This window comes from Haemaphysalis longicornis, unplaced genomic scaffold, assembly GCF_048455015.1.
Source record: "Haemaphysalis longicornis isolate Haplotype H1 unplaced genomic scaffold, Haemaphysalis longicornis Haplotype H1 scaffold_5, whole genome shotgun sequence".
NCBI classification, from domain to species: Eukaryota; Metazoa; Arthropoda; class Arachnida; order Ixodida; family Ixodidae; genus Haemaphysalis; species Haemaphysalis longicornis.
The window spans coordinates 27,603,404-27,616,616 of record NW_027526385.1 but is presented as its reverse complement, the minus strand read 5'-3'; the positions used below and the strand labels follow the sequence as shown (position 1 = coordinate 27,616,616).

Here is a 13,213-nt window from a genome sequence, read left to right as displayed (position 1 = left end):
ATTCAGAAAGCTCGTAAGCCCTGAATAATTTGCGTCTGCTTTTGCCGGCCTCAGCCAATCACACAACTGAGCACATATGACATCATAGGTTCTGTTGCGGGGATTGGACTGGTGGGTCACATGGCCGTTCCCTTTTTTTCCTGATTATATAGCTTATTTGGGCGAAGTCTGCGTTATAAGGGGTGTCAGTACAATTCTAACGAGGCAATCTTTCGAATGAACCAAACTTGTGTTTTGTCTGCATGACCACTTTAAGACCACTAAGCACAAGGTCACCGTTTTTTATTTATTTTTATTTTATTTTTCCGGAGGCAAAATGTGAAAATGCTCATGCTCCTGAGACTTTGCACACGTGCTGACAGTCTGGTCTGCAATTAACGTGTGGCCCTCTGCTGCGACGGACCTCACAGGTGTAGCTCTAGCGCAACAAAACTGAAAAAGCGTTATTTGAATTTGATTTACAGGTGGCGCTGTATCACAGTCCTCGACTACGTGGCCTTGTACGGTGGCTGCTTCCAGAACGGTGGAACGAAACCCTTGGACTGAGTCACCTCAAAGTGTACCTCTTCGACGATACGCTCATCTTGAGTGGGTGAGTTTGCTCTGGCTTGCCGCTAACCTATTATTATAAGCGTAGACTATGGCAGCCGCTATTTATTTTATTGATTTATTCACATTACTTTACAGGTTACCATAGAGACGTTGAGTAAGGGGACTGAGAAAAGCAATAACGCAAATTTAACAGAAGCAACGTGGTATAAAACTATACAATGTCGTAACGTAATGTAAATACAAAATAACAGAAGAGGTAGTGTGGAACAAAAGTTACTGTATTGTTATGCTGCTAAGTTCACCAGCTGAAGAAAAAAAAAATTGAGGCCCAATCGGACAATTGGAACCATTTGCATTTGAAATTGGTTTTAAATGAACCAGTTGTGTTTACAGCAGGTCCAAATAGACCTCCAGTTGTTTTTTGTTGTTGTTGTTGTTGTTGTTGTTGTTCGGCTGGAACGTGGGTTCAATTCCCAACCGCGGTGGCTGCTTTTCTGATGGAGGGTAAAAGCAGAAATGCGCGCGTGTTCGAGATTTCGGCGCACGTTAAAGAATCCCCAGGCGGTCAAAATTAATCCGGAGCCCTCCACTACAGTGTGCATCATCGCCTGCGTTGCGTTGGCACGCTAAACCTCATAATCAGTCAATGAAATCAGCATGGAAGAAACAATTGCTGTAGTTACAAAAATAGTGTCTGGTGCAAAGGTGTAGAAATGCAAGAGTTGTGCAAACAAGTGGTGCAAAAAGCATGCGCACTACACATGGCAGCAATTCTCGGGGTAAAAAAAAGCAAGAAGGCTGCAGTACATATATATATGCACATGTACAAAGACAGATGATGTTTGAGGAACAATGCATGATTGGTGATTGAAACAGTTGTGTTGGAAAGATCAACTACTATGCAGTAGTGTCCACTAGTGGATACAGTTGAAGCTGGTTATACGCCTCGAGCGCGGCCTGTAGGGGCGCCACTGAAATCCCCCTAGCGGCCCGTTTCGAAAGCGAGCGCGGGAGTCCCCGGCCCGCTCCCCTCTGTCGCCGTTGCTTTTGGGGCTCCTTCAAGACAGCGATTTACCGTTTGTCCGCGTTCGAAATACCGAATAACGTGGAGCAGGCACTCTGTTTGCAAGCGTGGTGTGTTCACGACAGTATAAACGTTTATGACGCGATCTTAGTGAGATGTATATGAGCGCCGGGCGTGTGTCACAGGCCGGCGTCCCGAAGCCAGCATTTGCATGCAGCTGATTTCAATTCCGCTGCCCTGAAATTTAGTGGCAGTGTCTCCGTAAGCAGTGTTTCCTCCGATGGTCATGTAGCGGCCATACACACTATGATGTAAATCGACTTTGTGCACTTACAAAATCCAGCGGAGCACTCATACCTGACAGCACGCAAGTTACGCCTGCCAATATCACATATCAGATATTGATCAGTACAATGAACAAGCCAATGCGGCATAAATTTCACAAACATTGTACCAAAGAAGTACGATGGATAATGCAACATTACACTCCGGAGTCAGCACACGACGACAAATTTAATGATGTGTCGTCTTGTCCCGAGGTGAGCGCTCGCAAAGATTCATCTGTTACATTTATCCTCCACAGAAGCGCGAAGATGGGCTTATAGAGTAATCCGCGTCCGTGTCCAAACTCTTTTTCGAAACATCGTCATATGATACAGGGAGACTGCAGCATCTAGCATAAACCGAAATCAGAGACTCTTATCAGATACGACACTCTTCCAACGAGGCCGTGTGTACGAGATTTCGGCGCACGTTAAGGATCTCCAGGTGGTCAAAATTAATCCGGAGCCCTCTACTACGGCGTGCCTCATCGTCTCCGTTTCGTCGGCGCGTTGAACCCTGAAATCAATCAATCAACTCTTCCAACGACACCTCGTATCGCTTGTGAACTGCCTACCCTGTATTCTTCAAAAAATGCGTGCGCCGAGTGATCAGCCGTTCGTTGAAGGCGAAAGACAAACGAAAAGTGAACACGCAGCTTGTGTGTTCGTGTGATTAGTAAAACGTTAATTCGTTGATTTCGCTCCGCATTTGTAAACAACGATAGTTGAGCGTCCTCCTCCTCACCCCCCCCCCCCCCCCCCATTTCTAGCGAAATAGTGCATTTCGCATGTAGTTGGTCTGGTGAATACTACCTTGCTCAAACAAACGTCTTTAGGATTTCAGAGGCTGCACTTGTTTTTTGTTTTTTTTTCATTCCCGTACGACTATTCTATTCATTCCTGACTTGCAGACCATTCATTTTCCCGTGTTTCATTAACATATACCTTGGTTCTTACTATAAGGCATGAGTGGGCACATATCTGACAATGCACAGCCTTTGAGTGTACTTAACATTTTCGCGTGGCTTATACTCCCATAAAAGGCCCAAGTTTTTGTCAGCTATTGGGTTATCACATCCCCGAAACATATTTTTCTACGACGTGCATATTCGAAGCAAAGCCGCATTTGTTATCTGCGCTGCAAAACGAACCAAGCTCTTACAGTGCCAATATCAGGTCTAAACGAGGCGACAATAAATAGAATTCACTTGTGCTGACGTGTTCGAAGGTGACCGCGGTGATATGCTGCTGCCGTCGCCGACGCCCGCAAGAGCAGCCAAGAAGCGCGCAGAACCGCCTCCCCGGGCAGCTTTTGGTGGCGTTAGAGCGATACCAAGACGCAGCTGTTTTTTTTAAGTGCGCTAAACGTGCAGTTAGCTTACATACGTCCCCATAACAAGTTGTTTAGTGCGCGGAAAGGCAAAGAGAAGCGAAAGAGAACCAAAACACTGCATGACCACCTATCAGCCACGCAGCGCTAATCCCGCAAACGCCGCGGACAAGCGGCGGCAGGCGGCGCAGCGATCGCGAATCTCGAGGCGTATAAAGAAGTAGTATTGGGACAGCAAATTAGTTCGTTATATCCAATATTCGTTGTAACAGTAGAGGTGAACATTGGCTATAACGAATCGGCAATCTGGCTCGCGCAAAAATCCTGGATACAGAAATGCATTTTTTAGGCCTCGAATCACCAAAAGCAAGGTAACCCTTACCTTTTCCTTGTTGTATTTCAACCTACATCAACCGGAACATGAGTACGTGAAATCACAACAGAACAAAGTTCACTTCACAAAACAGGCCTGCGTCCTTATTTATTTGATGAAGGATGTGATGTTCATCTGGTGGCTACTCGCAGCACTGAGCAGCATGAAGTTTTCAACAGTGTCTGTGAACAAAGGACCTTTACAGTTCTGCAGTTTTGGACAGGGTTTTTTTTTTCCAAGTAGCTTGTCAGACTCTTGGTGAAGTATTTCTTCGTTATATCCAATATCGCATGTGGCTCTCATGGTTTCAGTTTCATTGTAAAGGAATTAGGTAGTGTCATTGAAATAAAGTGTGACCAACCAAAGTTTGTATTCAGTCCGCTATATAGTCGATAATTCACTGTATCATGATGTGTTTTTTATAACCAGGTTCAACTGTACTATGGTATCTGCTATATTGTGCAAGGCGTGAAAGTTAGGATTTTGTTACACCCTTCATTGACAGTGATTTGCATTTTCTTTTTCTCTCAACCAGGGCTAACCTTAGCGATCAGTACTTCAGGAACCGGCAAGACCGGTACGTGGTATTCCGGAACTGCCCACAATTGGCCAACTACTTCGAACGCGTCGTCCAGACGGTTTCCTCTTTCTCACTGCAACTTCAAGGTGACAACTCGGTCACCGTCCACCCAGGGTTCAACATCCATCCTTTCAGAGGTACGTGCATATCGTACATATCGTATGCAGCGGTCGGCAACTCAGAAATTCTGTGACCATCAGCTGTTCCAAGCACAGCTTGATGACTGCAATGCTGGCACTGTTCTCTGGTGAAATTTTTGAAGAACCCACTTGGGAAAACACGTCATTGAGGGGGAAAGCGGTCGTTGAAACAGCTCATGCTCTTTGCGCACCAAATGAAATCCTGTTAATTACTGCAAAGTGAAAGCAGATATTAGTCAGTGGGTGTGTTTAATATTGTGTGCACTGTAAGGAATATGAGTCTAGCCGTATTGATGCCATAATTAGATCACGAATTTCTTCATTTCTTAATTTTACTGTATTTGTGAAAGAGGCAATGGATGCTTCTTTTTTTTTTTTAAGCTCCGATAGCCACACACACACACACACAAAAATAGTGTGTACACACATTTTTTTGACAGATTGGGAAACGTGTTTATGCTTTGCTAGTTTTATAGCTGGCTACCACATCAGAAGAAAAATTCATAATTTTTTTTAATGTGCTCAATACCTCTTTGGCGACACCAAACTTACACTTTCGCAGATGTCAGTGACATCTCCATATTCAAGGGCATTTCACACGTGCTGTTGAGCTAGTTGGTTACGGAGCAATGTATTGACATTGTGTAGGGCACAAATCTAATGAGCACACGGAAATAACGAATTTGTATTTTTGTCCTATTATCTCATATTAGGGCATTAGTAGAAGGACATATTAGTGAGAAGAAATGGGTGTGGGCAGCACATGTAATGCGAAGGCAACATAACCGTTGGTCGTTAAGGGTAACAGAGTGGATCCCTAGAGAAGGCAAGCTTGGCAGGGGGCGGCAGAAAGTTAGGTGGGCAGATGAGATCAAGAAGTTTGCTGGAATAAATTGGTCGCAGTTAGCACAGGACCGGGATAATTGGAAATCTGTGGGAGAGGCCTTTGCCCTGCAGTGGATGTAGATGGGATGATGATGACGATGGTGGTGGTGATTTATCCTGTAGTCATCATTGTGCCCCAGATAGTCTCGGTCTTTGTCAGCTCTCCATTCTTTGCCGGGTGAGCACCCTGGCCATGTTTCGAATGTCTGCACACAGGGGACAGGAAGGCGTTTGTGGCAGCGGCAAACAAGCGACTATCGGATCTCATCAGGCCTAGCGGGGAGGCACCGCCCACGTCGAAGCAGAATGCCACCGACACCTGGGTCTTCCCTCTGCTCCAGATGGCTCCACTGGGCATCACCCAGGTATGTGTGTGCATCGCAAATGGAGAACGGATGACGCAGTACACAACAATTAAAAACGACGAGACACACAGTCATAGAAACAAATAAATGTTTGTCCCCGAAATTTTGTCGAGGAAGCATTTCGCTAATTAGTTAACGAAATCCCCACCGAAAAATAATTTTGTGTGAAGCTAACTGCAATCTTAGACACTTGAGAGAAGGAATTTTTTTTTTTTTTTTTTTTGCAAAGGTAGGAGCCGATGTATATTGATGGCCGGAACAAATCCTTCTCATCATAAGACGTTGGATGTGCTTGAGTTGCTCTACTTTAATTTTTCCTGAGCGGCAGTTATATTACGGGAATACAGGTAATCTTTCTGCTGGTTTCCAAGGTATGAATGTGATTTGAATGTGTCAACTGAGAAGGAAGGTCTTCCCTTCTGTAGCATTATAGTTGGCTCATTCCATATTCATTTTATCTTTTGTAACCCACATTTGTAATGGGCACATATAGCTGCGGAATTTGGTTTTTATTTAGGTGCATTTTCACACCTCAAAAAGATTGGAAGAAAAGCAGTTTTGGGCGGTTTTAGGCAGCTCGTCATGCGTGGCTTTTATGATTGTATCTTAATCCTTCAAAGCCTTCCATTTGTGAACTGTATAAAACTTATTTGATCATGTAATGTTGGATGTAGATTGTGTCGAATGTGGATTTTGGTGGAGTGCATTCAACGGGCATTCTCAGATAATGAATGGCAGCCTACCATTGCCTCTGAAGAAGAAAATGTACGACAGCTGCATCTTACTCGTATTCACCTATGAAGCAGAAACTTGGAGGCTCATTAAGATGGTTCAACTTAACTGAGGACGACTCAGCGAGCAATGGAACGGAAGATGGTTGTAACGTTAAGAGACGAGAGAGCAGAGTGGGTGAGGGAACAAACGTGTATTCAGGACATATGAGTAGAAATTAAGAAGAAGAAATGGACGTGGGCAGGACATGCAATGCGAAGGCAGGATAACCGTCGGTCATTAAGGGAAACAGAGGGGATCCATAGAGAAGGCAAACGTTGCAGGGGGCGGCAGAAAGTTAGGTGGGCAGGTGAAATTAACAAGTTTGCGGGGGTAAATTGGTTGCAGTTGGCACAGGACCGGGATAAGTGGAGATTTAGGGGAGAGGCCCTTGCCTTGCAGTGGGTGTAGAGAGGCTGGTGGTGATGATGATGATGAATGGGGATGCTTGTTTCATCATCCGCCTTCCTTTCCCAGGACCAAGAGGTCACGGAGCGGCTTCTCGCTCAAGCCCCGGCAGAATCGACGCTGAGACTCGCAACGGGCTACTTCAACCTCACTGAACAGTACTCAAACGTCATCCTCAACAACCATAAGTCACGTTTCGACCTGCTCGTCGCATCTCCCAAGGTGAAGTGGGATGGCCTCATGTCTTGCTAGTATGTCGTTGCGACGAGACATTTGGGGTGCCACGTTGGCTGTTGCTGACAATAGCTGTAAAGGAGTTGGTGGGAACCAATGACTGTTTTGTCGTGTTTGGTTTCTCTTTAACAGCGGAGCTCTTTAAAAGCTGGAGATTAATCCAGTGGCGTTAGCAGAAAAAAATACCAAGGAAAGAACTGCACCACCTGTAAAGGGTGCACCACCACACGTAGGGTGTTGTAGCAGTGAAGCCAGCTTTCGCGCCTGCTTGAGTGAGCACAAGGAGCATGTGCATATGTGCATCCCTTACAATACCATTTTAAAGGTGATAGTTTTGTTTGGGCTACTAAAACGCAAAAAAAAAAATGGCGCAGAATGAGCTAGCCTCCCCTGGGATCTGCTGACAGCGACTGACCGGAACGGCCGTGTGAAATCCGGCTTAACTCGGCCTCACCCCTCATCACTTAGCCTAGCCTAGCAAGAACATCATAAAACTTGACAAAACGTAGCGAAGCCTAGCAAGTCCTAGCAGAACCAAAACCACAAGAAGCTACGTGTAGCCCCAGTTCGGCTGCTTCTCCAGCCTTGCACCAATTTTTTTTTTAACTGTTTAGCAGTCAAAGCTGGGCGTGATTGATGTGCGACCAAAAGGTTTGCGCAGTATGACCTGCCCAAGATTACGGTGCAGAATAGCTAGGTGAGGGAGGGTAACCAGACAGTGAGGAGTGGACACCAATCGTAACCATATTAACTCGTCATTGCAGCATGAGCGTTGTACCAGTATCTTTCGACTGTCTGCAGAGTGTTCCAGCTTATACCACCCACGACTGTATGACCTTTTTTAAGGAGCTACATAAGCAGCCTGATATCAGAGTCAAAAGGCTGAAGGGGATTTTATTACACACCACCAAAAAACCCCCATCTATATCAAGTCGCTTTAGTTAAAGTTAGCTTCACTGCGAGGCACATATGCTTTGTTGGGAAGACATTTTTTTTTATGAGGCAATAATAAGTAGTCTAGTGTCAAAGTATGAGTGCATGAGGTCATTTTATTAAACACCTCCTCAAGACCACATGCGTCCCTACGAAACACTGTGCATAAAGTTTCTTTAACGTCGACTTCACTGCTAAACACTGCTGTATTGCTTGGAAGACATCCTTTCAGGAGAGATATCATATGTCGAGGAGGATATCGAGGGAGCGCTTTGAGATAGGTGGTGAGGCAGAGGAAGTGGTAAGCTTATTAAACTTTGGTGGCACCAGTGACAAGGAACCATTTCGGATGCCCATTTCAAGCACCAAAGTTTTATGAGCTGTAAAATTAGTTCCAAGCAACGCATCAGAAAACTGCTCCGTTTATTGTATTCACCGGGGATCATAGTATTGGAAAATATAAAGATTACAGCTCAATGACCAGCACTGTTTTGTCTGTTGTTCCTCCAAAAATGGCTAATTATCTCTACCTTGGTAACACCCACCACAGTGGCTCAGTGGCTAAGGCATTGCGCTGCTGAGCACAAGGATGCGGGTTCGATTCCCAGCCGCAGCAGCCCCTTTTATGATGGAGGCAAAAAGCAAAAACGCCCGTGTGTACGAGATTTCAGCGCACGTTAAAGATCCCCAGGTGGTCAAAATTAATCCGGAGTCCCCCACTACGGCGCGCCTCATGGCCTGTGCTGCGTCGACGCGTTATACCCTACAATCAATCAATCAGTCAATCAATCAAATCTATCTTGGTAACTGATTGACTTACTCAAAAAATAATGCCATATTTGAAATCAGTGGGGAAAAAAGCAGCAAGGCTAACAAGTTTCACAGAGTTTACTTAAAAATGAAAAGGAAGCTGTTTTAAGAGCAGTGATCCCCCTTTAAACCAACTTCAGTTTTGCTTTCAGTGTCCCTTTGAGCATTTAGAAAAGCAGGTATGTAATTCAGTGTCTTTGGTCTTGCCACATACTCAGTTCAATTCATTCTGTTTTCTACTTTTACAAACTGTGGGCACGGGAAGGAGCTCGTCAGAGCTTGTCAGACTCAGCTGTGTCGTCGTGTATTTCCCGTGATCCCCCTTAACAGGTGAACGGCTTCTACGGGGCGGAGGGCATCAGCGGGGTCATCCCGACAGTGTACACACTCCTGCTGAGGCAGTTCTTCCTGCGGGTGGGGCCGAAGCAGCAAGAGCACGTGCAGGTGGGGGAGTACGAGCGGCCCCACTGGACCTTCCACGGCAAGGGCCTCTGGCTGTGGAGACACGGCCAGCCGCTCCCCTGCCTCTCCCTCGTGGGGTCGCCCAACTTCGGTGAGGGTTTTCTCTAAGGTCTCTAGAAGGATTGCTGCGTGCGCATATGCGTGTGGCCAAGTTAAGCACGTCCAGCCGGGTGTACAATCTTTGCCAAAAGTTTCTAGGCCACACCAAGTTTTGTGCAGAATGCTTATTTGTGGCCCAGTTAGGTACGTCCCACTAGGTGTGCAGTCTCCGCCAGAAGTTTGCCTATGGCCTAGTTGGGTACATTCCACTGGGTGTGCAGTTTCTGCCAAAAGTTTCTAGGCCACAGCAAGTTTTGTGCAGAATGTTTATTTGTGGCCCAGTTGACTACGTTCCAATCAGTGTGCAGTCTCTGCCAAAAGTTTCTAGGCCACGCCAAGTTTTGTGCAGAACGTTTATTTGTGGCCCAGCTGGGTACGTTTCACTGGGTGCGCAGTCTCTGCCAAAAATTTGTCTATCAACGGCCTAGTTGGGTACATTCCACTGGGTGTGCAGTCTCTGCCAAAAGTTTCTAGCCCACGGCAAGTTTTGCAGGATGTTCATTTGTGGTCCAGTTGGGTACGCCCCGCTGCACTGGGTGTGCAGTCTCTGCCGAAAGTTTGTCTAGATCTATGGCCTAGTTGGGTACATTCCACGGGGTGTGCAGTCTCTGCCAAAAGTTTTTAGGCCACGCCAAGTTTTGCAGGATGTTCATTTGTGGTCCAGTTGGTAATGTACCCCTGGGTGTGCAGTCTTTGCCAAAAGTATGTGGGCCACACGAAGTTTTGTGGGATGCCTATCTGTGGCCCAGTTTGGTACGTCCCACTGCATGTGCACAGTATTTGTAAAAAAGTTTATAGGCCACGCCAAGTTTAGCAGAGCATCACGGTGCATAGCCAAGTTGGGTATATCCCACCCAAATGATTCTAGGCTATGCCAAGTTTTGCCGAACGTCTATTTATGCCCCAGTTGGGTACGTCCCACTGGATTAACTGGGACATATTTTCTAGTGCAGAAAGGACGGGAACTAAGAGAAGAATACGGACAGGACAAACGGTAGCGTTTGTCCCATTTGTATTCTTCTCTTAGTTCCCGTCTTTTTTGCACTAGAAAACATGTCCCAGTTACCCCAGTACCGACTTGCCCAACTTTCCGCACTAATCCCGCTGGGTGTTTATGGTTAAATCCCCAGTTGGGTCTAGTTGGTTCTAGCTGGACCCAGCTGGGACCAGTTAGTTTTAACTGGCACTTTAACCATAATCTGGCTGGGACCAGCTACAATTTTCTCTTGGGTGCGTTTTGCACTACACGGTCTCCGTCGCCTCTCTCACAAATGCGCAGGCTTCCGGTCAGTCCACCAAGACCTCGAGGCACAGGTGGCAATCGTGACGACAAACGAGAAACTGCAGAGACAGCTGAACCACGTAAGAGAGATGCTTGCGGCGTTTTTTTTTTTTCTTTTTATTCAACTACGCTATGTTTCGTTGAGAGTTTCTGGTTGGACTTGGGTATACTCTGGGCTAACTGGGTTTACGGCTGATGTCATGCAATGTGATTGAGAGGCAAGTAAATGTTATACCCCTGTCACACAGCAAATCTTGTCGTGTGACGCGCCACTGCTGTGGAGACTACTCGTTTGGCTGCTGAATGAGCTCCCGAACCTCAGTTAAATGTCATTCACCTCAAAAGTGTCTCGGTATTCTCATGTAGCGCCAAATTAATGACATTTAGAGCGAGTGACATTTGCTCTAAGTGTCATTAGATCTGCCGTGTGACAGGGGTATTACAATACTTTTTCAGACAGGTGACACCATCTGTCAGAACCTCCAACAAACCTGACAACCGCTTCTTCACGAGGCAACGTTCACAGGTCCATTTTGTTAAGGCAGAAGCTCGTGTATCATTTGAAGGTGACCTTGAACGACCTTGGCATCAAGACCAACGGTACAAAGCCTGGTACAAAAAATACCCCGGGGCCCAAGAAGGCCGGAAGCGAACCAAAGCATGTCAGCCATATATAAGAGATGATTAATACCAAAGTTAACTAACAATGAAATTATTAATGATTGGTAAGACAGGATTGAGGTGAATAAATATGGGTTTAGGCAAATTAAGATGAATAATGGGGATTAAGATGGTTTAAGATAGATTAGCCAGGCTTTCTTTTACCTTCGAGTCACATAACCTGACTTGAGTGCCGCGAGAAATACTAAGTTTTTCACTAAAGTCATTGCAATGCTGTTGCATTCATCTTTATTGCTTACTTCTTTGTAACAATGTAAAACCTCTCATGGCCACCTAATGGTGCTCTAAATGCTGTATTACGTGCAGTTATATTTCTTTCACAGGAGTTTGTTTTGAACAAATTTTACTGTATTAATTGTTTTTAGCGTTTTCCTGGGTTATTTGTATTCCTTACTATATTTTATTTTTCCCTACCCCACAGGAGCAGCAGAGGTTGTACGAGCTCGCAGCGCCTGTCTCGCTGGCCACTTTTCAGAACCCAAGCCGTCATGTGCCCTTCTGGGTGCGACTCCTGACACCACTGTTGCGACCACTCTTCTGAATTCCAGTGGACCACCAGTGCACCACTAGGGCATCAACTTTCTAGACAGCGTTGTATTAATGTAACTGTGGGATATGCCGCCACCATTTTGCACATGGAGCAACATACCACGTGCCATTTCATTCTTCAGTGAAGTTGAGAGTAGGCGGTGGTTCTGATTTTTCAATCCGCAGCGTACCCATTGGAAATCATTAGAAGATGATGGAAACCCGCCGCGGTGGCTCAGTGGCTAAGGCGTTGTGCTGCTGAGCACGAGGACACGGGTTCGATTCCCGGCCGCAGCAGCTGCTTTTCTGGTGGAGACGAAAAGCAGAAACGCCCGTGTGTACGAGATTCCAGTGCACATGAAAGATCCCCAGGTGGTCAAAATTAATCCGGAGCCCTCCACTACGGTGCGCCTCATCCCCTGTGTTGCGTTGGCGTGTTAAACCCTAAAATCAACCAATCAATCAAGAGGACGATGGAACAGTATACCAGTTTGAAGTCATTAGGAGATGATGAAAAAATGTACCAGTTTGAATTCATTTGAAGACAAGGAAAGTTACAGACAGGCGTTTGGAAATCATTGGGGGGTGATGAAAAAATTACTGACAAATGTTTTTGACAGCGAGTTCAAAACACAATGTAGTCATTGATAAAGGCTAGAACGCTCCCTTAATGGTATGCAATGGGTTTCAAGATTTCTGCTACCATTGTTTTATGCAAGAAAGGTTAGCATTTAAAGCTGTCCATCGCAGCAGACATCACATATTTGATTGTGAGTGAAAGTGTCGATGTGTTGAGCAGTCCGAATTGGTTTGTCCCCTACGGAACGTCGCGTTGCATAGACTTCAAAAATTACTTATATACTTTTCGTGCATTTTCCTTTAGTACATCTTTCGACAACTGTTTTAACATAAGTTATGTTTCTTCTTTACCCCACTTCCCTTCCCTCCCAAAATTGTTATTCTCCAAACTCACCGCATGCAGTTGGGGGTCTTCAGCAGTTGTAATTGAAGCCTGCCTTACGTGAACATTTGAGCAATATTCCCACTATGCAACGTGACTATGAGCATAGATTGTACAGCCTAGCATAACTACATGTAAAACCATAGTGCCTCTTATGTGTATGCACATACAAATACAACTACAGTGAAATAAACATACTGCATATGCATGTTTGTCTTTGTGTTGACTTCATTCTCTTCACGACTCAGACTACCTGTTGGATTGGTACGTGGTTCTCCTTTTCCGTGGCATTAAGATTTGAAACCAGCAATTCATGTTTGGGAAGGTCGAGTGAAAAATACCGTGAGTACTGATGTGAAAATTTCATAAGCCCTGTGCAACCACACCTTGGGAATTCTTGACTAAAAAAATTGTCAGTGGAGTACGAGTATCGGCGGCAAAATATTTTGTACCAAAATTCAGCTAACATGAA

The 13,213-nt window shown here is 45.5% G+C and overlaps 1 protein-coding gene across 2 annotated transcripts in view; it reads left to right on the top strand.

The window, feature by feature from the left end:
* Positions 1 to 12,949, top strand: part of Pgs1 (Phosphatidylglycerophosphate synthase 1) — a 29,183-nt gene extending 16,234 nt beyond the window's left edge. For both annotated transcript variants that reach the window (XM_077670025.1, XM_077670026.1), the window contains exons 5-11: positions 465 to 592; positions 4,138 to 4,319; positions 5,424 to 5,572; positions 6,821 to 6,973; positions 9,059 to 9,281; positions 10,569 to 10,651; positions 11,674 to 12,949. In XM_077670025.1, the coding sequence (XP_077526151.1) occupies positions 465 to 592; positions 4,138 to 4,319; positions 5,424 to 5,572; positions 6,821 to 6,973; positions 9,059 to 9,281; positions 10,569 to 10,651; positions 11,674 to 11,793 (1,038 nt within the window). In that variant the 3' untranslated portion in view covers positions 11,794 to 12,949. The remainder of the gene's footprint in view (positions 1 to 464; positions 593 to 4,137; positions 4,320 to 5,423; positions 5,573 to 6,820; positions 6,974 to 9,058; positions 9,282 to 10,568; positions 10,652 to 11,673) is intronic.
* Positions 12,950 to 13,213: the final 264 nt, after the last annotated feature.